The 20,117-nt window shown below is 38.5% G+C and overlaps 1 protein-coding gene across 2 annotated transcripts; it reads right to left on the bottom strand.

The window, feature by feature from the left end:
- Nucleotides 1-676: 676 nt before the first annotated feature.
- On the bottom strand, nt 677-18,118 carry LOC146483409 (uncharacterized). 2 transcript variants are annotated; one of them, XM_085106024.1, is made up of 10 exons: nt 17,956-18,118; nt 15,988-16,038; nt 15,810-15,899; nt 14,340-14,574; nt 13,725-13,878; nt 13,246-13,466; nt 12,365-12,430; nt 11,234-11,383; nt 1,423-1,704; nt 677-932 (listed from the first exon to the last, which is right to left on the bottom strand). In XM_085106024.1, the coding sequence occupies exons 1-10, from the start codon at nt 18,019-18,021 to the stop codon at nt 733-735; spliced, it is 1,515 nt and encodes a 504-aa protein (XP_084962150.1). In that variant the 5' UTR covers nt 18,022-18,118; the 3' UTR covers nt 677-732. The 2 variants fall into 2 exon arrangements, with proteins under 2 accessions (XP_084962150.1, XP_084962151.1); XM_085106025.1 differs by lacking the exon at nt 15,988-16,038.
- Between the last annotated feature and the right edge of the window lie 1,999 nt (nt 18,119-20,117).

The following is a 20,117-nucleotide window of genomic DNA, read 5'->3' as shown; positions in this document are numbered from 1 at the left end:
CGGACAGTTCTACTTACGACCGCCTTCACAACACCCCGTTTGGACTCCCATACAAACTCTGCATTTACACATTCCCATGAGCGGACATTCCCGTAAGCGGCTGCGGACACTTTTAGGGTTTACGATTTAGATTTTTCCTTTGTTTTTGAGCTCCCGTAAGCGAACATCCAAATGGAAATTCCATTACCCTCTTAATCTTCTTTTAAACAATCAACCGCACATCGCAGTCCGTGACAACGCCGAGTTTTACAATGCATTAATTACAGTTATTGCCATTATCGCGGCATTTCATAAGGCAATAAACAAAAAAACAAAATCATTTAAATGCGGTGGTATTGTTTTGCATTCCCAATGTTTATTGCTAGCTGGGCTAGCTGCCGTAAGCAGCCATTTATCCCTTACACCTCTAGTGGCCGTTTCCGAGAACCATTCTCGTAAGCGGTCAGCTCCAGTTACGGACACCTTTTTCCCGTCCCGAGGGTCTCCGCTCACGAGAGCTTCCACTGTATATGTTTTCATTTTTCTTGTTTTATTATTGTTGCTATTATCTATTTATGACAACTTAAATGCATTTATTCATTCAGAGCATTTCGCTTTGGATCAAACCGTTTTCTCTTATAACCCAGTTTGGTTGATATTCTTTTCAGTATACACGACTTCAGTAAATCACTCATAGTGACCATGTCATAGCTTTAATCACTTATTGTTCTCAACTGGCGGGCCATCATGTTTTCACCCACCGAACCCTGCGGACAAACGGTGCAGAGGCTGGTTGTCCTGTGGTTGATTTCGCTTCTTCGGTTTGTAGAGCACCACGTGTCCATTGGCCTTTTCCAAGTTCATGTTTATTTGGTATGGTGGTATCTGCTGAATGGAAGCATCGTCTGGCTTTGTCTCGTGAACTTCAGATCTCTTATCGTAAGATGTGATGGCTGTAAGAACAAGTTTGAAAGTAGTTAGTGCCGTGAGCATAAACCTCATGGTGTGTGCCCCCCAGTGACTGTTTTAGGATTTTAGTTTGTAAATTGGCAGGTAAGTCAGGGGCGGATCCAGAAAACCCAGAAAGAGGGGGTCGAAGAAATTTCGGCGAGAGCGCAAGCTCTCCCCCCCCCCCCCCCCCTCCCCCCTCCTCTCGCCAGCGAAAAATTCACATCATCATCATCATCATCATCATCATTATTATTATTATTATTTTGTTTGTTTTTAACAATTAAGTGCATAATACCACTTGGAAGACGGTTGCAAAACCTTATTAAAAATACGAGAAAAAAAGGCGGGGGGGGGGGGGGGGCCTCGCTTCTCCCTTCCCCATCCCCGAAATCATCCCCTGTAATTTCTCAGCCTGTTACGACTTAATTTATTTACCACTCAGTAATTTGTGGCTCGAGATAAGTAAATAAGTCTAAACTTCAAACTTCTTACTGTAACTTGCAGCAGTGATGGAAGGCTTTGCGTAGGTTCCATAATCTGAACTTGGTTTCTTACTCAAACCAAACCGCCGTAGAGCATCACCGTATTTCCTGGGTCTGGAACCACAGTCCACCCTTTCAGGAAGATCACAGTTCATGGAATCTGTGCGCAAAAGCAGAGGTGGAGCGCACTTCTGTCTGTGTGCTTTGCCGATGTTGCAGATGATGAAGCCACCGCAATCGTCTGGGTCTGGGTGCAAGCCGTCATTTTTACCCTTACAGAAGTCAGAGCCTGCTAAAAGTAAAATAATACGCATGTTCATGTGAACGCTTCATTTTTTAAAAATCTGACTTGCAAACTTCTGATTGTATAGCTTCAAACTGTTGAACAGGGTTTTGTAGTTTGTGTTGGGGCGGGGGGGGGAGCTAAAGCAAACGCGTTAGCGTGGACATGCTCCCTGGAAAAAGTTTAAACTTAAGTCTTCTAAAATGGCTAGAAATGCATGTAAAACTGCCAATTTTATAATTTTATGAGCTAAAATATGCTTTCTTCTCTTTTTAAATAACGCTTCAGTCTGCTTCAGTTTGGCCCTTACACTTGACCAACAAAACAGTCTGATGAGGGAGACATTTTCGACCTTGTTTTCTTGGAAAGCCTGCAGCTTGTAAAGACCTACTAGTTTCGTTGTTCATGTTAACGTAAATTGTATGTGCTTCTTTTTCGTTATGATAGCGGGATTGAATGACCCAGGATGACTGTAAGGAGGGTCCCCAATAGGTTTTTCGGGTCCGGGATTTGGCGTTTTTCAAGGTCAGGATTCGGGATTTTAGCGGAAAAGAGCAACGATATTCGGGATTAGAATTAGGGACGGGACGCGGGATTTGACGATTTTACGAAGCGGTATGCGGGAAATGTTATTCTAAAGAAACGAGATCCGGGAAGTCCGATGTAGAAAATGTACAGTGAAAAATCTAGTTGTCACCATCCTGGACGAGAAAAGAAATTTACGGGTCCTATGTCTTTACAGATAAAATGTTTTCACTGCCCCCTGAGACCTCGCCGATAAGCCTAAACAAATGCCACAGGGCTCACGTACACAGCGGCATAAAGGCAACTAATTCAAACGGCTCCGAACTGATAAGAAAACCTCCAGTCGGTAAATTTGAATAGTTTCCTTCATGATCAAAATCAAAAGGTCAAGAGAGAGATCTCACCAAATTTTGATCGAAAAGGGAAATCTCTAAGGCCCGGTTCAAACGTCGCATTTCACATGTGCCGAATAAAACTCGAGAATTAACTGCATTTGAAATGCGACGTTTGAATCAATTAAATTCGACAGTTTCGAATTAAATTCGACTTGTGTCGAATCTGCGACTGAAACAGTCGAATATTCGACTCAAGTTCGACATTTGATTCAGACGTCGCATTTCACATGTGCCGAATATAATACATAAATTATAGTAAATTATTATTATTCATTTTGTAACCACAATCCGTAAATGCCATGCGCAGAAGAGTATAAACAGCACTTTGAAAAAATGGCGGGAAGCGAAGGAATGTGCAGTTCGTGCTTTTTAAAAACAAAATATAATTGTTTGACGTGTAGCAATTATTATTGTATGAGGCGCTCGGTGTTTGAAAATGAAAAGGACACTCCTGGGTGGAAAGAGGGAAAATCTGTGGTATATTGTGAGACGTGCTTCAATGAAACGATGAAAAAAGGCGGGTCGAGTGAAGGCCAAGATGAGTCATCTTGGCTTTAACTCGACCCGCACCTTTTCAGCACGCTGTTGGCAATGAAGATATTACCGCAAACAAGTCGCATTCGTCAACTGGTAGCACGGAAACAAAAACATTGAAGGCGGACAGAGTTAAATTCGGCACCATTAAATTCGACGTCTGAATCAAATGCCGCATTTAATTATTTTAGTCGACTAAAATAGGAGTTATATTCGGCACATGTGAAATGCGACGTTTGAACTGGGCCTAAGAAACGTCATTGAGCAACCAGCGGGAGTCGTGTTTGGCCTGTCACCTTTTAAAACTCTGTTGCATTGCCACGTTGTGGTACGTGAGTAGCAATGCTCTTCAGACTTTGATAGCCATTATCCCTGACTGAAAAATTTTCCAAGGATCAACGTGATAAGAAAGGCAGCCCTCACTATTAAATTGAGAGAAAAAGAAAAAAAAAAGGAAAAAGAACAAGCTCTAAAAAGAAATTGCTAACTGACTTATTAACTGACGTGATTCGGGGGAAACTTTGAAAACGTCTTAAATGAACGATGTCGTGGTTATGGTGGAAAGAAATAAAAGAAATAATCTTACAGCTAATTTCTCGGTGACCAAAGACCAGTGAAAACGATCAGTGTTCACATTTGCAGTGGGAGTTTACATCCAATTGAGAATGCCTGTTTTCGTCGAGGTAAGGGGCCTGAAAAAAATTATGACCTCACCGGGATCGGGATTGGGATAAAACAGCGGTCGGGATTACGGGATTAAGGGGAAAATTTTGTCCGGGATGAAGGGATTGAAGAACCCTATTGGGGACCCTCTATAAGTGTACATAACTCTCCGTTTCAAATATTAACGGCGATAAGTAGCTTTCATAAATAAATGTCTTTGTGCAAAAACTCCCTCGAGGTTCAGTTCAGTTATGAAACTTAACCCTTTAAATACCAGGTGTGTGGTATTTTTTCAATGACTTTTTGGCAATAAATAGTCTGAGCCACTTAATTTCTCCATAAATGGAGATGAAATAAAAATATCTGCGGTCTTAAGAAACTGTGGGCTCAGGCTAAATTGTCACGTGATGCAAGTGACGGTTGTTGTTTGTTTCGAGGGAGTGCACGAGCACGAATCTGGTAAAATCATCGCTTTATAAGTGTTTTTCGAGCCATTTTCCTCTGCAGAAACCCCCATTCTGGCATCATTAAGCTGGAATGTGGGTAGAAGCAATCCTCTGAAAGAAAACAGAGGTGAGAGGTGATTTCATGCTGACTGAGTCGCCAAACATGCTGTGTAGCAGACATGGAGGCCCACGAGTGAAGTTGCCTCTCTGGCCGTTTTGTGGATGGATTCCAGGACCTGCCAAGGCAATTTGGGCGAGTTTGGAGTAGTAAAATATTCAATGGATTCAAAAATTTGCTGGTGGTACTGGATGGCTCCACACTTATAAAAAAAACTATGAAATGGAAAGAGCAGGAGTTCTACACTCGCGCTATGGCTTAATTACCCAGAATTCTCTTCGGGCGTAAACGAGGCAACGTGAGATACGCAAGACTGGATCTGATAAAATGGCTGAAGTATAGTCCTCGGAAAGCGTTGAGAGGAAAACTTCCAGTCAGATACCAAGGTCTGACCTTGAAGTTTGCTGTAAATATAGACTTTTCTCTTTTTTGAACAAATTATTTGGATTAAAAATTGACGATAAATAAGTGTAATTTTTGATGTTATTATTTGGCCGAAAAATTGGCATTTAGGACTCTGTTGCCAAACGAACGGTGATATGCAGCCAAAATCGGGAGGCGTAGTCGGTTTGCTGGGTTTGATGATGGAAATATACATCAGCTGGTGTCATTCACACATTATCATGAGGTTGCAGCTTAAGTTAAACAAGGAGCAATTCATAGAAGCAAGAACGGTGTTTTCGTCACATATATGTGTTGTTGGGATGAAAAGGGTTAATCTTCGTGAAACACCTTACACTACTTTTTTACATTTGCAATTTCAATCAGAAATATATGGAGAAATTAGGTAATGATTACAATGATATTAGGAAGGCCAACGTCAAACTACAATGAAACAAAAAGAAGAAGACAATTTTGCAATACAATACTTTTTTATATAAAAAAAGTTCAAGAATCATAATAACAATACTATCTTTACCACACACATTAACAGAACAAGGAAATTAATGTCAAATAAATGTGTAACTAACTAAACTAAATGCGATGGTAGAATTACTTATCAAACTAACTTATGGGAGATTTGCTGGTATCGTTGTGCAAACGCCCGGGGATTCCTGGGGCCATAGCCCAGAATAGCCACTGGCCGATTGCATCGGCCTTACAAAAAACGGCATATTAAAGTCCACCTCAGTCCAGTTTGTTCATTGTGTACAGTGGATTAGTTATGCTCTTATTAACTTGGGTCAACTATCTATCCAGAGTTATTCGTTCTTCTAAGAAGTTCGTAGAACGCTCCCCGTAGAACCGAACTTCTCCAGCAGGAGATGATTGGATTACATAACGAGTTGACCAGGTTAAAAGACAGTACAAGAAGTTTGAAAGTAGTGAATAGATTACCAAAGTATTGATCGACAGGGAATGGCTGGTTAACAAATTTATAAACCGTTGACGGGACAAAGGAAAATAGAACGAAACCGATTATGATGCTGGTGGTAACTGCAGCTTTCCTCCCCTCCAGAAATTTCTTTAGCGCATCTTGCGAAACTTGTTCAGTTTTGATTTGGTGCATGTGACGACGGGTGACGAAATAAACAGAAATGTGGCAGTAAATGATCGCTAAAAGACTTGAAGTAATATATCAAACACGAGACACAGTGTTTCTTCGAGGTTTTTGCTATTGTGATGAAACACTGTGACGAGTGTTTGATATAACTTCTCAAACAAACTGATTTTGAAGGAGAAATTAAGGATGAAAAAACAAGGAGTTTTTCATCCGATTTCCAAACACGTCACGGTGCATGATTTCCTCTGTCTTTGGCTTTTGAATTATTAATGAGTTTGAGAACAAGCAAGGAAGGCCGCTATTACTGCAGTTTCAAACGGGAGTTTAGCAATGGTGATGAAAATTAGTTGAAATACCGCTGCGATCCAGAAAGTACTAACACAAACGGTAAGGCGGGACTTGGTTATTATCTCTTGGTATCTTAAGGCGTATTTCATGACCACATAAAATACATACATTTGTCTGTATTTTTTTCCCGCAAACTATTTTAGTAGCAGTTCACGGCCGGTTCGCTTTGCAGACAAATGTATGGAAAGTTCAAAACACGACTGGACGCTTTCTGGCACAGTTACATCCCTCCAATTTTTTTTTCCTAAAATCCTTTTCCTAGTGCTAAAAGTTTCCAATTCATGAATTATTCAGCAGCGATGTTTTATGAAAATTATTTGACATCGGTTTTCCATACAAACACTGTTATTTCAAGCCTGTTTGCCTACTCGTCAAAATGGCGTCGAAAACCGTGATAAGGCCTATGAACGAGCTGTTTGTGTGATTCGTTGATGAGTTCATCTTGTTTGTTTCTCCTTTCATCTCTCTCTTACGAACACGAGATTTTTTTCAGCTGACAACGATATCCTCTTCGAAGAATATTCTTCCGCAGAATATTCTTCCAATTTATACTTTCAGGGATATTTTTATTATAATCCGTATTTCCCGAAAAAAGAAGATTTACTGTAATTTTACGCCATTTGGTCTTACGCTCTTTGATCTGTTGTGTCAATTTGTTATTGGAAGATTAACTGGGGCAGACCGACATTGATAGGATTTTTATTGATTTTCAACGTAAATTATATTTCACTGTTTATAATTCTGCCGCTCTACTAGCTGATGATAAATTTGTCCAAAAATGTTTTCGGAAGATTAACTGGGGCAGACCGACATCAATACAATTTTGATTGATTTTCGGTGTAAATAAATATCTCACTGTTTAGAATTCTGCCGCTCTTCTAGCTGATGATAAATTTGTTCAAAAATGTTTAGATAAAAATTTTCGCATTAAAATTATATGTAATTTTCCGCGGAGCAATCGTGGTATCTCAAGTTAATCATTCCAGACCTCTTTTATGATCTGAGAAATTATGATAAAAAAGCGTTCACAAACACATGATTATTGATCAAGATCGACCCTAAAAACAATAGCAACTGTTACACACTTAAATTAAAACAATAATTATTAAAAGCTTATTAGAGCTGCTGCACTTCTGCCAAATTTACACGTATGAAATTTTCTCTCCCTTTTGTAGTTTTTATTGCCAATAAAAATTACAAAAGGATTAATTAAGCTTCTAACACTTACTGGTGAGTTTATTCTGGTCCATTGCACAGATAAAAAATACATTACATTGTACTGGATGTGTTTCAGAAAACGTTTATAACTCCGGGATACTCGTGAGTGATAACGTTTCTAACAAATTGAAACCATTGAACCAAACACAATCAAAAGAATTATCGGATAAAAAGCAAGAACTCTAAAAGCGGAAGGATTTGCGAATAGAGTAATCAATATTTTTAAAAGCAGTTTTTAATTTAAAAACTCTTCGGTTTCTGATAAAAAACGATTTAGAGAAACATTTCAACAAGAAAATTAACGATAGTAAAACAGCATGACGTTTCGACGACTTCATATCGTCATTGTCAAATGAGTAAAAATGGAAATAACGGAAACGCATATGATAGGTATTGAAAGTGAGAAAATAAATCAGCATAATTAAATAATTATACAAATCTTAAACTGAGTTTGAACCTCACAAGACTGCATGAGTGTTTCGATGTGGCAACAAAAGAAGTTTTGCTTTATTCAAACAATTTACGGTTGATAGCAAGTAAAGGCGACCGAAACGCGATTTGTGATTTTATTTTGAAGGTGAAGCTCGAATTTTGTTCTCACTACGTGTTTTGTTTAGTTTAATGACAACTGACAAAATTGCAATTATGGTTACATCGATAGTATTGCCTTACTTTTAAAATTTGCCGTATAATCTTGATTTTATCTACCGCAGCGAAGTCCAAAAGTTTTTATTAAAAGTAGCTTTTAAAACGCTTATTAATCTATTCGCAAATCGTTTGGTTTTTGAGATTTTTTCTTTTTTAGAAAGGTTTTTGTTTTTTTTTATTTATATCCAAGAATTATATTGTCTTTGCATTAAAGACATGTTTAATCAGCTAGTAGAGCGTTAGAATTAACAGTGAGATAATTTACAAAATCAATTAAAATTTATTGATGTCGGGCTGCCTCAGTTAATCTACAAATAACAAGTTAATAAAACAGAATTCAAGCATCATATCAGATGAAATAAAAAAAGGTGAAACAAAATTGCGTACAATTACAGTAAATCTTTCAATTCTGGGAAATAGGGATTATAATGAAACCGTTTCGGAAAGTATAAATTGAAAATTCTGCTTTCAGTAGAAGCTATCAGGCTCAAAAATTCTCGTCTGCGTTTTTTTGTTTACTTGTTTGTTTTTCTATCTTTAGTAAGATGGGGAGGAGGGGGAAGTAAAACTGTTGAAGAATTAAGGGGGCAATTTACCTAAACGCCATTTTTCCGCCACTTGACACGGCTTTAATGAAAATATCTCATTCACGTTTCAAGCAATCCAAAAACCCTATCATAATCCCGTGAATCTGTGTTGTGGGGTATTTTGTGAATTTTTGGGTATATTTGGGAGGAGTAGTTTTTTTTTTTTTAGAAGGATTGGTTAAATTAAGAGAAATAAGAAATATTGAAGATTTAGTGAAGTTTTAAAATTATAATTTGTAGTTAATTATTAATAGACGGATACCAAGTTAGTCCACTAGCAACCTGGGGTGCTCTTGCGTGGGTATCAACTGTCTGTTGGTGTTCCAAAAATCATTTTCTTTCTTCTATCCCTTCTTAAAACCTCTTAAATTTCATTCAAATTTAGGTAAATTGCCCCCTTAATTCACGCAATACTCAATGAAGCACCTGTTATCAGGAACGTTTCTCCAACGATGAAACCCGGTGCACAATATTGTAATATTTCCTCCCTAGGTATTATTATTCATAAGATGTAAATAAGGTATGGGGAATCGCTCTGGCCTGGGACTAGCCCAGACCAGACGAAGGTAAATGTGGCAAGGCAAGGTTCAACCCAACTGACTCGAAGGGAGGGAAGGGTGGGCAGCTAAACATGATTTGAGCTCGCGGCCTCAAGTTGAGTGACAGAGTGTGCACAATGCAATCACAATGCAATCTATTATATAGCATATTCAAATAATCCCAAGGGAGTTAATTACCAATGCAAACTAAGTTTGTATAACTCCTACCACCAGATCTGTTGCCTCTAAACAAGCCAGTTGAATGTTGTAACCGGTCTGAAGTCTTAGTTAAGTTTTTACAGCTATTATCACCAGCAGGTTTACGAAGACGGTCACTGGGCAGGTTATCATGTTTAGGATAATGGCTGCCAGCGTAGCTCTAGACGTAATTTTCTCGGTAACAACATTGATTCAGCGTTGGAGATATAATTTGTATCTTTGGTATGAATCAGCGGCTAGGTTTATAGCATCAATAAACCATAGACACATGATATAGTTTTTCAAGAATGAATTTACTAAAAATCAAACAAACATCTTGAATGAAAAGCGAAGTTATTTGCACACAACCTTAAAGTATTCAATTCGCGCGCGTATTACAATAACAATCAAGGCCCATTCAAGAGACACAAACTCTTTGTTCAGCAATAGAACTGTTCCTTCTGTCAGATTTGGTATACGTATAGGCTCCATTATCGAATTTTCATACGCAGGCATTTCACATCGATTTCTCTTGCACTATAGGGGTGTCCATTGTGCAGACACTTAAGCATTCCTCGAGGGGTGTCTGCTTAATACTTGAGCCTCAACTCACCGTGTGAAGTTGAAAGTCTCTCGTTTTCTTAAGGCCGGGCCAAACGATTGCAACATCCTACAGCATTGTCGGACGATGTTGCAGTGTTGAAGGAGTTACGTGTTGCATCAAACATTGCATTCGTTTGGCCACTTGGACTCAAGGATCTGGGACCCAAACCTACCCAGAATCCTTAGAAAACAAACCCGCGCCATATTCAAGTGTCAGTAGAATCTGCGTTGAACGTCTTTTAACCCTTACTGACATCCAAAGAAACGTTTCATCATATCCATTTTGTTTAATTACCCTTTTTCCGTAACGTTTCAGCTCTCTGATTAGGTTCCATGTAAATCGTGGTATAAGATTTTGACCATTTCAGCTAATCCGATGGAGTGACCTTAATAGTTTGTCTAGCACTCTTATAACTTTTCTAGACGCCCAATATCAGTGTCTGCCAGTAATTAAGCAATATTTTTTTTTCTTGGTATATCCAGCTTTAAAGTTTATATGACAGAATTGCAGTTTATTTGCTTGATGACATCTTCAGATTTTTACAGACGATGAATGGAACTTTCCACTGATATGAAGAAGAGCCTGTGAAAACGAGCCACTTTTGAATTTTGTTCTCTGAACTTAGGCTAAATCACGTGTTACGGTAAGTGTTCAAAGTATAAAAATTTGTGCCCTCAGATTATTACAGTAATTAAAGCTTATGACTGCAATTCACCATATTATAAAGCCGGTGAAGGGTCATCCGGTTTATAGCTAGTGAATGAGGGGGTTTTGAATGATCTGCATTTTCCAGAACTAACAGCTGCAAGTCTTGCAAAATTCATGATCTCGCCACTGAGTTTCGAGCACGGCTTGGGCTGCGAAAAGTTCGAATCAGAAAATTTTAAGAAAGTTAAAACTCTCCGTCCGTATTTCATATCTGTTGCCTACTTGCCAAGAGAAATTGATGGAAGAATTATCATTGAAATCTATTTTAAGAAAAAAATTGATATGAGAATCTTAGAGAGAGTCCCTCTTAATAGGGAAAAATGTTTTCATTTCCATACAACATGATGATTTCATTAAGAAATTCAAAAAAAATCTGTTTTATTTTCATTAAAAGATCTTCATAGCAATGGTCGTCCAACAACGTTGGACGTTAGTCAGAGTTTATTAATAAGTTTAATAATTTATTTAATTCAAATTAATATTTTAAGGCAAACCATTATTACCTCCTCCTCCTCCACTGGCGGTACCAGGAGCTGAAATTCCTCCTCCTCCTCCTCCTCCCCCTCCTGTGGTTGGTTCCACGGGAGGGGAGGGTGGTGGTGGGTTAACAGGGATAGGTAGAGGGGAGGTTGGCCCACCTCCCCCTCCAGGAGCTAGGATACCAAACACAAATGTTTAATGAAGTTATTTATTAAGGTAGTTTACCGACCAGTAGGTAAAAAATATATATCCCTTATAGGTAACAATAGCTCTTTGGATTGTTTGGGGGAATATACTTCGTTTCATTCATACTATCCTCGCTCACTCCCCTTAGAAAAAACAATTTACAAGGGAAAAGCCTTGGGGACGAGTTTGTCTATTTACTTAATTACTAGCTTCAGCATGTTCAGTAGTTATAGCAAACGAGACATCAGATAATTTAATTTCTTTCAGAGGTTTAACGAGGTAACAGTCAGACAAAGATTTAGGTACGGATAGACATGTAGTGTGTGCTTAGGCGTTTGTCTATGTACGTTTGGATGAGTTTGCGAACGGTTGTGTAGTGAAGTTTGTCCGTTTTTTCTTTTGGGTCCTTTGAGGGTAAAATAAAGGTGTTTAATTTTACATTTTCTGAACGAGTTAGTGTCTTCTAATCATAACTTGTGCATATTTAATAACTGACCACGATGACAGTGACCACAGGGTTTTTGTTATTGATGATGATGATTTCGATGAGGAAGGTGGTGACAATTAATGGCCTTGATAGCCTTCAAAACTAATCATAAATCATTACAGATAGGTGGCGTTACGCTGTGCATTTTTTTCTGCACATTTTTCTTTCAACGCCTTAATAAGTTGTGAGACAACTGGCATGAAAAAATACACAGTCTAGCAAGAGCTAACAAATCATGCAGTGGATATAGCGGCCGCGAGCTGGACAAGTTGCTGTAGCAGTCTCACTAAGCATGCAGAACTAGATTCTTCTTTTTTAATGATTTTTCCGTGATTTGTCTTGTAACCGTTTTGCCCACTGCAAGGTACTTTTTACAGCGCATTGTTTCAGGCTACTTGCTTATTTGCTGATAGAGTAGAAAGGAATAATCACGCTCGATCATAATTGTAATCATAATCGTAATCATAAGTACCCCACTTACCCATACCCCCAGTGGGATACGGGGGTTTATTACCCTGCCCTGCACATTTGATACTTGAAGGGCCAGCTGCAAAAATAAGCCAAGAACAACAAAGGCATAAAAACAAATGAGCAGATGATTGAGTAAATACATAAATAAACGGATAAATAAGTAAATATATAAATGAAGGAGGAATGTATGAATATTAAACGAAAACTTGATGGATGGATGGATGGATGGATGGATGGATGGATGGATGGATGGATGGATGGATGGATGGATGGACGAACGAACGAACAGACGGACGGGTGCGTGGATGGGTGGATGAATGAATGAATGAATGAATGAATGAATGAATGAATGAATGAATGAATGAATGAATGAATGAATGAATGAATGAATGAATGAATGAATGAATGAATGAATGAATGAATGAATGAATGAATGAATGAACGGATGGACGGACGGACGAACGAACGAATAAATCAATGAACGAGAACAAGAAAACTTGATGAAATACGTGAAGTGAATTAGAGCCGAGGGAGGTGATGACTCAAGAAGAGACATAATACAAAATAAAAGGAAAGAGAAGAAGGCAAATTTTGTATCCTTCATTTTCATTTTTCCATGGAAAGAGTGCCACTGAATTCGCCGAGAGAAAGCATTTATATATGATCAAAGTTCAAAAGTAGGGTACCACCAGGAGTTAAAATTGTGAACACGCTAAGAAAACACAATGCTGCTTTTTTTTGTCTTACAGGGACTCCATTTTTAGACTTTTAGAGGGTAACTATCGTCATTTTTATACGAAATGCTTCTCATGGTTTTTAGTTCTATTAGGACTAGACGATGCGTCATGCCAGACAGCACTAAATATTTGGCCGATATTTAGAGCAACTTACGACCAGCTGCAAAACCAGAAAACTGCACATCGCTCAGCATATCAGTAGTAAGCATGGACGGCAAAACTGCTTCCCGCTGTTCCCCTGTCACAGCTGTTAATCGAACGGTCAGCGGCATTTCAACTTTACCAAGGCCGTCTCCCGTAAAGTAGTTGTCACTAGTCCTCTTCAGACAATGGTACTTTCCATTCTTAAGTACTTCTATACCAGCTAAGGGAACTCTATTGATCGATGAAAAATCGAAGATCGATGAGTCAGTATTAGATGAGGATGACATTTATTATACTATTTTTTTAATTTTCTTTTAAAGACAATTGTAGTCTGCGTAGCTGGTGACTGCTGGTGTGCGCGCGCAACTTCTAAAGGCAGCAGGTTCTTGGTAGATGTAAGGCTCTAAGGACAGTTTGATCATAGACGGCTCTTCGTACTGTTGAAAATCGAGTCAGTTTATATTTGCTTACAAACAAGTATTCGCTTACTTGATATTTCTTGCTTGAAGTTTAAAACTCCACAGGTTGTGTTCAACGAATCTAAACATGATGTTACCATCCTGGCCAGGGACAGTCGGACAATCGATGGCTTTTGTTTCAATATCCCATCGGCCATCACCAGGGATATACAGATCATAGCCTCCTGTGTTCGAACGAAACGAAAGTAACCTTCTGACAACAACAATGTGACAATTACAGATGACTTTCCCGATTTTCTTGTTGTTTGAATTACACATTTCCTGGCTATAATCTTGTATAATTATTGGTCATGAATATGGTATTCGAATCTGCTGTAAGCCAATTATCATTACAATTTGCTCTTTCACTTCCCGTTTTTTTCCCGCCAGATTGAAGCCAGAAAAGCTGTTTTTAGACTCGTTTCGGCAAGTCAAACAAAACTGACAAACAATGAGGCAAGCTGCTTATTAGTTTTAATTTTGGCATGCCCAGAATTCTTTTTCAGGTTGCGCAAAAACTTTTCACCTGAACTTCGGGGAATGTCAAAGCTGTTGTAACTTTGATCCCTTTTAATGCTTTTTGTAGGTTTTTGGAAGATAAAAAAAAGGTGTTCAAGTGCTATTCAATTTGGTAAAAAGTAACCACCTTTGGCACATCCACCACATAAATCATGTACGACAGCTTTTAGCACTCCAGTGACAGGGTTGGCTCCACTTCCTTTTCCAGACCCCTTGATTTCCACGCACATTCCACAGCCAAGGGATTGTCGAAAATCAGCCTGTCCAGCAGCTACTCTGATCCAGCCGGGTTGCGAAGCCATTGGGGAGAGAGGATCGAGTGTGCATGCGCCACCTCCGGGATACTCGCCATAGTAGGTAGCCTGTAAATGAGTGAGACTGAGTTGTACAAATTACATTACTTAAGGACGGTGCCTACTAATAAGGAAGTATTTTTGTGTGGTTTATGAATATGCAGGGAAAGCAGATCTAGTATAAACGTGAGTCCGAAGAACTGCATCTCACAAATCTAAGATTTAGATCACAAGGATACAGGATTCGTTGTTATTTCAACAACATCATCAGGCAATGATCACAAATAGAAAAGGCTACAAAAAACTACACCAGTGATTTAAAATTACAATTATGTTAGAACAATTGTAAGTCCGTTGACGCCAAAGTCCCGTTTGTTAATCCGTTTCTCAATGTCTTCTTTTAAAAAGTAGCACATTTCAATGGTTTGCTTGAGCAGTTGCAGTAGTATGATCCTGTACTGTTTGTATATTGAATGATCTTTTGTCAAGAGAGTCTGGGGAATTTAAAGAGGTTTGAATGCCGCTGGCTAAGTGAAGTCCCGCGGGTTGACTCGCTTCGGTCTGGATGCCATCAGGGATTCCCCGAGGATTCTCCGCCTCAAATATGAAAACCACATTACGTGAATGAAAGCTTCCTTATAAAAGATTATTATTATTATTATTATTATTATTATTATTATTATTATTATTATTATTATTATGACATGCACATGCAGAGTCAAGATCATTTCGTCTGAGGACAGCGCCTCTTAATACCACTATTTTTTGTCCAGATTTTTGACTATGCGGGGAAAGAATATCTTAGCAAGGGCTATTAAAATAGCGTGGCTACCCCCAATTTCTTTTGGGATTTCGATAGCCCTTGCTAAGTTTTTTTCTCCTGCAAAGTCATAAACTGCTAAAAATTGTTTGCGATGAAATGAAAACTTTACGGTCATTTTAAGGCAGTAAGCTTGGTGGATATGTGAGGGAAAATATTTGATTAATCGAAATTTTTATTCGTTTAAAGGTGGTCTCAAACACGCATTATCCCTCTAGACAAACTATCTTCCGTTGTTCGCCTTGAACGACGCACAGCGGAAGATACTTCGTCCAGACGGAGAATGCGTCTTGTGCCCGTCTTTTTCCTAAAGACGCACAACCAGACGAACAACAAATGTGTTCCCAAGTTCGTAAAACAATCAAATTCTCTAAACTATTTTGATGATCAAAACTGTAAAATTTAAGTTCAACTACTATTACTACTACTACTACTACTAGTGGGAATGCTTAATGGCAAACTACGTAAGCAAAGATATGCTTACCTCAGATTTCACTGATTGTTTGCTGTAACTGTAAATAGTTTCTGCATCAGAAACATCAGTGTCACGCTTGAACAAAAAATACCCAGAAGCCTATTAACAAGACAAATGGAAAGGAAAACTGAGAAACGTTTAAACTTAATTGCAAGGAAATGAAACATCTGAAACGTTGTTGATTTACATCGCTCCTCTTGTCTCCTTGAAATTGCGTTATCTCTTTACAAGATATTTCCTAAAAAAAAAAAAAAAAAGAGAATAGGAAAGATTTCGGTCACTGAACTACAGGTACTGCGCATTAACAAGACAACGCAGTTTCAAACTTAAAGTGTATTTGACAAACATTTTTTTCTGTGTGTGAACATTTGGCTAAAGGCTCGTGATGTTGCGAAAAAGTTATTGTCCTGACAGTGTCGTGTTGCTCACACGATGGTGATCTATTTTAGTAAAAGTCCAAGGTTTAAAACGAGGAACCTGAGCTATTGTCTCACAACCAACTCACCCCTGTGCCCTGTAACAAACTATAAAGAAGATGAAATGTGCAGGGAGAGAGACATGAAAGCTTTTATTTGGTGACAGTAAAATCCATATATCGAAGATGTTTTGGAATTTTGCGATAGCTCCCGCGAACTTAAAAGCAAGCAGAGGAGAAAAGTAAGTCGTTGCGGGTAGTATATTAAATCAAAAATGACTAGACTAAATGACGAAGATTTGTCAGCTGCAGTGGAACCCATTAAGGAAGCGATTGTGCGTTCAGTTTTGTTTGGGTTTTGGTAAAACCCTTCTTTTCAGCATTTAAATTTTACGAGAGGAGAAACTGCAGATACCAAAGCCCGACAATTAATTCCTACAGGAAGCTGAATGCACTTCCTTTATGTTCGAATTCCTATTTCGCACATATGCATGTGTTTCGATAGAGGACGAACAGAGACATAAACACAGGGGGAAACAAGGAGATAATGTGAACTTGCGAGAAGAGCTGTTAAATTTTTATTTTGTACATGTAAATACATTGTTCTCAGAGGTCTGTTCATTCCATAGGGTTAAAGAGTCTTGCCCTTGGAAATTAGAAATGCTTCCCTAGCTTTCCGAATGCCGTCTCTGTTGGAGTTAATGAGCTCTAGGGGAATGAACAGACGCGATGAAACTTAATCTGTCTACTGTACACGTTTCAGCTTTCTTTGTTTATCAACCAATCACATCTCAACTTTTCATTAGTATCGTCTTCAATTATTATAACCGTTTATTTCCAATTTTTACTTAGCTTTTGCAGCCCCGGAAGAAGGTTAGTATTGTCTAACCGAAATGTTGGGCAATAAAATTATTTTAGCTGTCCGATCAGCCTTGCATTTAATTTTACGTTTTATTCAACATTGCTGATCCTGATCTACACAAAGATCCGGCTACACTTTGCTGCTGTTTGTACAAGTGGTCCCTGCACTATTCAAGAGTTACATGGTACAAAATATCCACCATGCTGAAAAGCAAGCTATGCACTGGGGCACCCAAAGTAAAGAAAATTCATGGTTTGACTGGAAGAAGTCGCTTTGCTTTGGATGTCCCAGTGCGCAACTTGCTCTCCAGCATGGTGGATTCTGTAATATGTGACCTTATCTGCAAAGGGCCCATTTCGGTTGGGTAAAATAAAGCGCAAAACGGGAGACTGGGGATAATAGGGCTGTGACGTCATCGCAGGAGCGCTATAGTGTCGCTATTTCTCTGTTCATGTGGCCCCAGTTGTTCAAAGAGCGGATAACTTTATCCACTGGATAGGTCAGTATCACGCCGATGAAATGTGTGAAAGATTTTCCTGATAGCCCTATAATTTGTGAATAGTATAGAAGCATATGTCAAATTTAAGAATGGGATTGTGTGGAAAACTTGCCAAAAGCGTTAGCTGGAGTGCATTTACTCCGCTGGATAGTGACTTATACAGTGGATAAAGTTAACCGCTCTTTAAACAACAGGGACCTGGAGTTTTTCATGTGTAGGAGAACAAAACTCTGAGGAGGAAAATATGAATGGGATTGTTGAATTCTCAGAATGAAACAATTCTGTTCCTGCCTGAAATTTGCAACACACCATCTTTTCATATGAGTCAGGGAAAGACAAATGGATAGAGACACTCAAAAAAATTGTATATGATAGTTACCTTTATGATAAGTAATCCGAGAGCGAAGGTAAATAAATGTTCACGGAGTCCACTTCTATTGTCCATCGAACCTCTGTTCAATTCAATCGAACGATGATAAAAATAACTCCAAATTGAATGAATTTCCTCAGACCTTTAGACAAAAGTGCACCTTGCTTGTAACATCAATGGGACTTCAAATGAATCAAATTATTAGAACAAAACATGTTTTCACGACCAGAACAATAGATTCCTTTTTAATTTTTTTTCATTTGTGACAACGGTACTTGAAGTTTGAATGAGGCACCAAGGAGACACCAAACACAAATCAATTTTCTTTTCAAAGCCTTGTCATGAGTGCAGGTGATTTTTGGCAGATTTAATTCCTAGAGCCATGAAATAAATAAGGGAAAAAAAAACAAAACAAAAAAAAACATATAAGCCACAGTAGCTTGCAAGATAACCTGTCCAATGCGCTGACATTTTCAGAAGCCATGATGAATCATTAAGTCGAGCAAAGGAATCTTGTTAACTAAATGGGAAACTGAGGTTTGTTAGTTTGTGAAACTGTGCCTCTATTGGCTGTAAACAACAGCACTAGATAAGATTTATCTTTGTCCTAAGCTAGGTATATGTATATGTTATATTAATCTTATAATTACTAGAGCCCCCATCAGGGGTGAAACGAAAAACACATATATATTTCTTTTGCCAAGACCGAGCAGATATTCAATCTCGTATGTAGCATTTCTAATTATTATTAATCAGCATCGGTAAGACAAAGTAAACATTAGCGCTCCCAAATGATTGATTTTATTTCTCTATGGTCTGTAAAGTTCTAAGAACAGCAGTAACTTTCAATTGAGTGTCCAAAGTAATTAAGCGTTTTCTATTGTTTTGCCTCACTACCATCACTTACTTGTCTTTGCTTTAAAGTCCTCATTGGCTCGCTGAATTGTTTGGGTTTGTTTTGATTAGTCGAAGTGAATGTTTTAATTTGGAATTAGCCTGTTCCAGGCCTTCATATACTGGGAATGGGGCCGAGGCGCGAAAAAAACTGCGAGCAAATGATAAAGGCGAGGAGTTAAAAGGCGTTGAGACTTGTCGTTTCCTCTCCCCAGTCTTTTCTCGTTTTCTCTCGCGCGCAATATTCTTCGCGCTTGAAATAGCCTACCTTCGAATGGGTTTTATCCCACTCAAGCGAAGACCACTCTAATCAAATCAACAAAAGTAATTAAATCTACTTTTCACTTTTCAGAGTAATCGGTTCTATCTGCTCAGACACCTTGATACCAACAGCTTGTTCAAACCAGGGCCAGGCTACCTCCGCATTACACTCCAGAAAAATGACGTCATTATCACATTCTAAGAACTCGTAAGCACCATAATTCAGACCTGCTTGCTTGTGGAATTCTAGTTTGCGCTCTTTGATTGAATCGGATATCTGTTGAAAGAAAGTCAAATTCCATTAAAAGTCTGAGATGTGTTAGCTAAAGGGTGCTTTGTTCTGTTTAAAACAGCAAAACAAATTTCAATCTGCTCTTATTTAACAAAAAACCGATAAACATGCTTTGTTCCAAGCCTGCCCTCCTCCCCCACTACAAAGATTTAAAAGCTCAACGGCCTCTGAAAAAGAACAAAGTACCCAAAGGATTGTAAAGTATGTGTGCAGTGACGCATCTTTCAACTGTAAACAATCAAACATTCCCGAACTCAAATGAAAAAGTGTTAAACCTAGTAGAATGTTGTTTAACTTGGTTACCAGAATTAACTTCTTTTATTTTTAAAAAGCATACAAAGAAAAAAGCCACTTTGAAGCAACGCACTCACAGTGAAGTTAAAATTTTACGAGGACAGGCTCATCGCCATCAAAGGTAATTAAGGGACAATATTTTTTAACTTTGATCAATAATAATTTCTTGAAACATAAGCAAGCGAAAATTAAAGTTAATAGCCGACGTTTCGGCGTCATCGTGACACCATTCTCAAAGCAAAGTGGATAAATTTATGCGAAGATTTGATTTCTATACTCTACAGACTCTACAAATTAGCATATTAACAATGGATCACAAGTTCTTCAAGTGAATACCTTTGCCCCAATCGAGTCCGTGTTTGCACGTTTAGGGATGGTTTAAGTTTTCTTATGAAAAGCATCTCCTTACTAGTTAGGCCGGATCAAATTT

Source organism: Pavona decussata, unplaced genomic scaffold (genome assembly GCF_977016875.1).
Source record: "Pavona decussata unplaced genomic scaffold, jaPavDecu1.1 SCAFFOLD_39, whole genome shotgun sequence".
Lineage (NCBI taxonomy): Eukaryota > Metazoa > Cnidaria > Anthozoa > Scleractinia > Agariciidae > Pavona > Pavona decussata.
This window is presented reverse-complemented; position numbering and strand designations above follow the sequence as displayed.

Excerpts from the sequence above, each read along its gene's own strand:
- LOC146483409 (XM_085106024.1), bottom strand. The coding sequence starts at position 18,021 with ATGGACAATAGAAGTGGACTCCGTGAACATTTATTTACCTTCGCTCTC. Across the intron at positions 13,467-13,724 it reads CTTCAAGCAAGAAATATCAA|AGTTCCCTTAGCTGGTATAG; the intron begins GTAAGCGAATAC and ends ATCGATCAATAG. Across the intron at positions 12,431-13,245 it reads TTCTGGTTTTGCAGCTGGTC|CTGGCCCTTCAAGTATCAAA; the intron begins GTAAGTTGCTCT and ends TTATTTTTGCAG.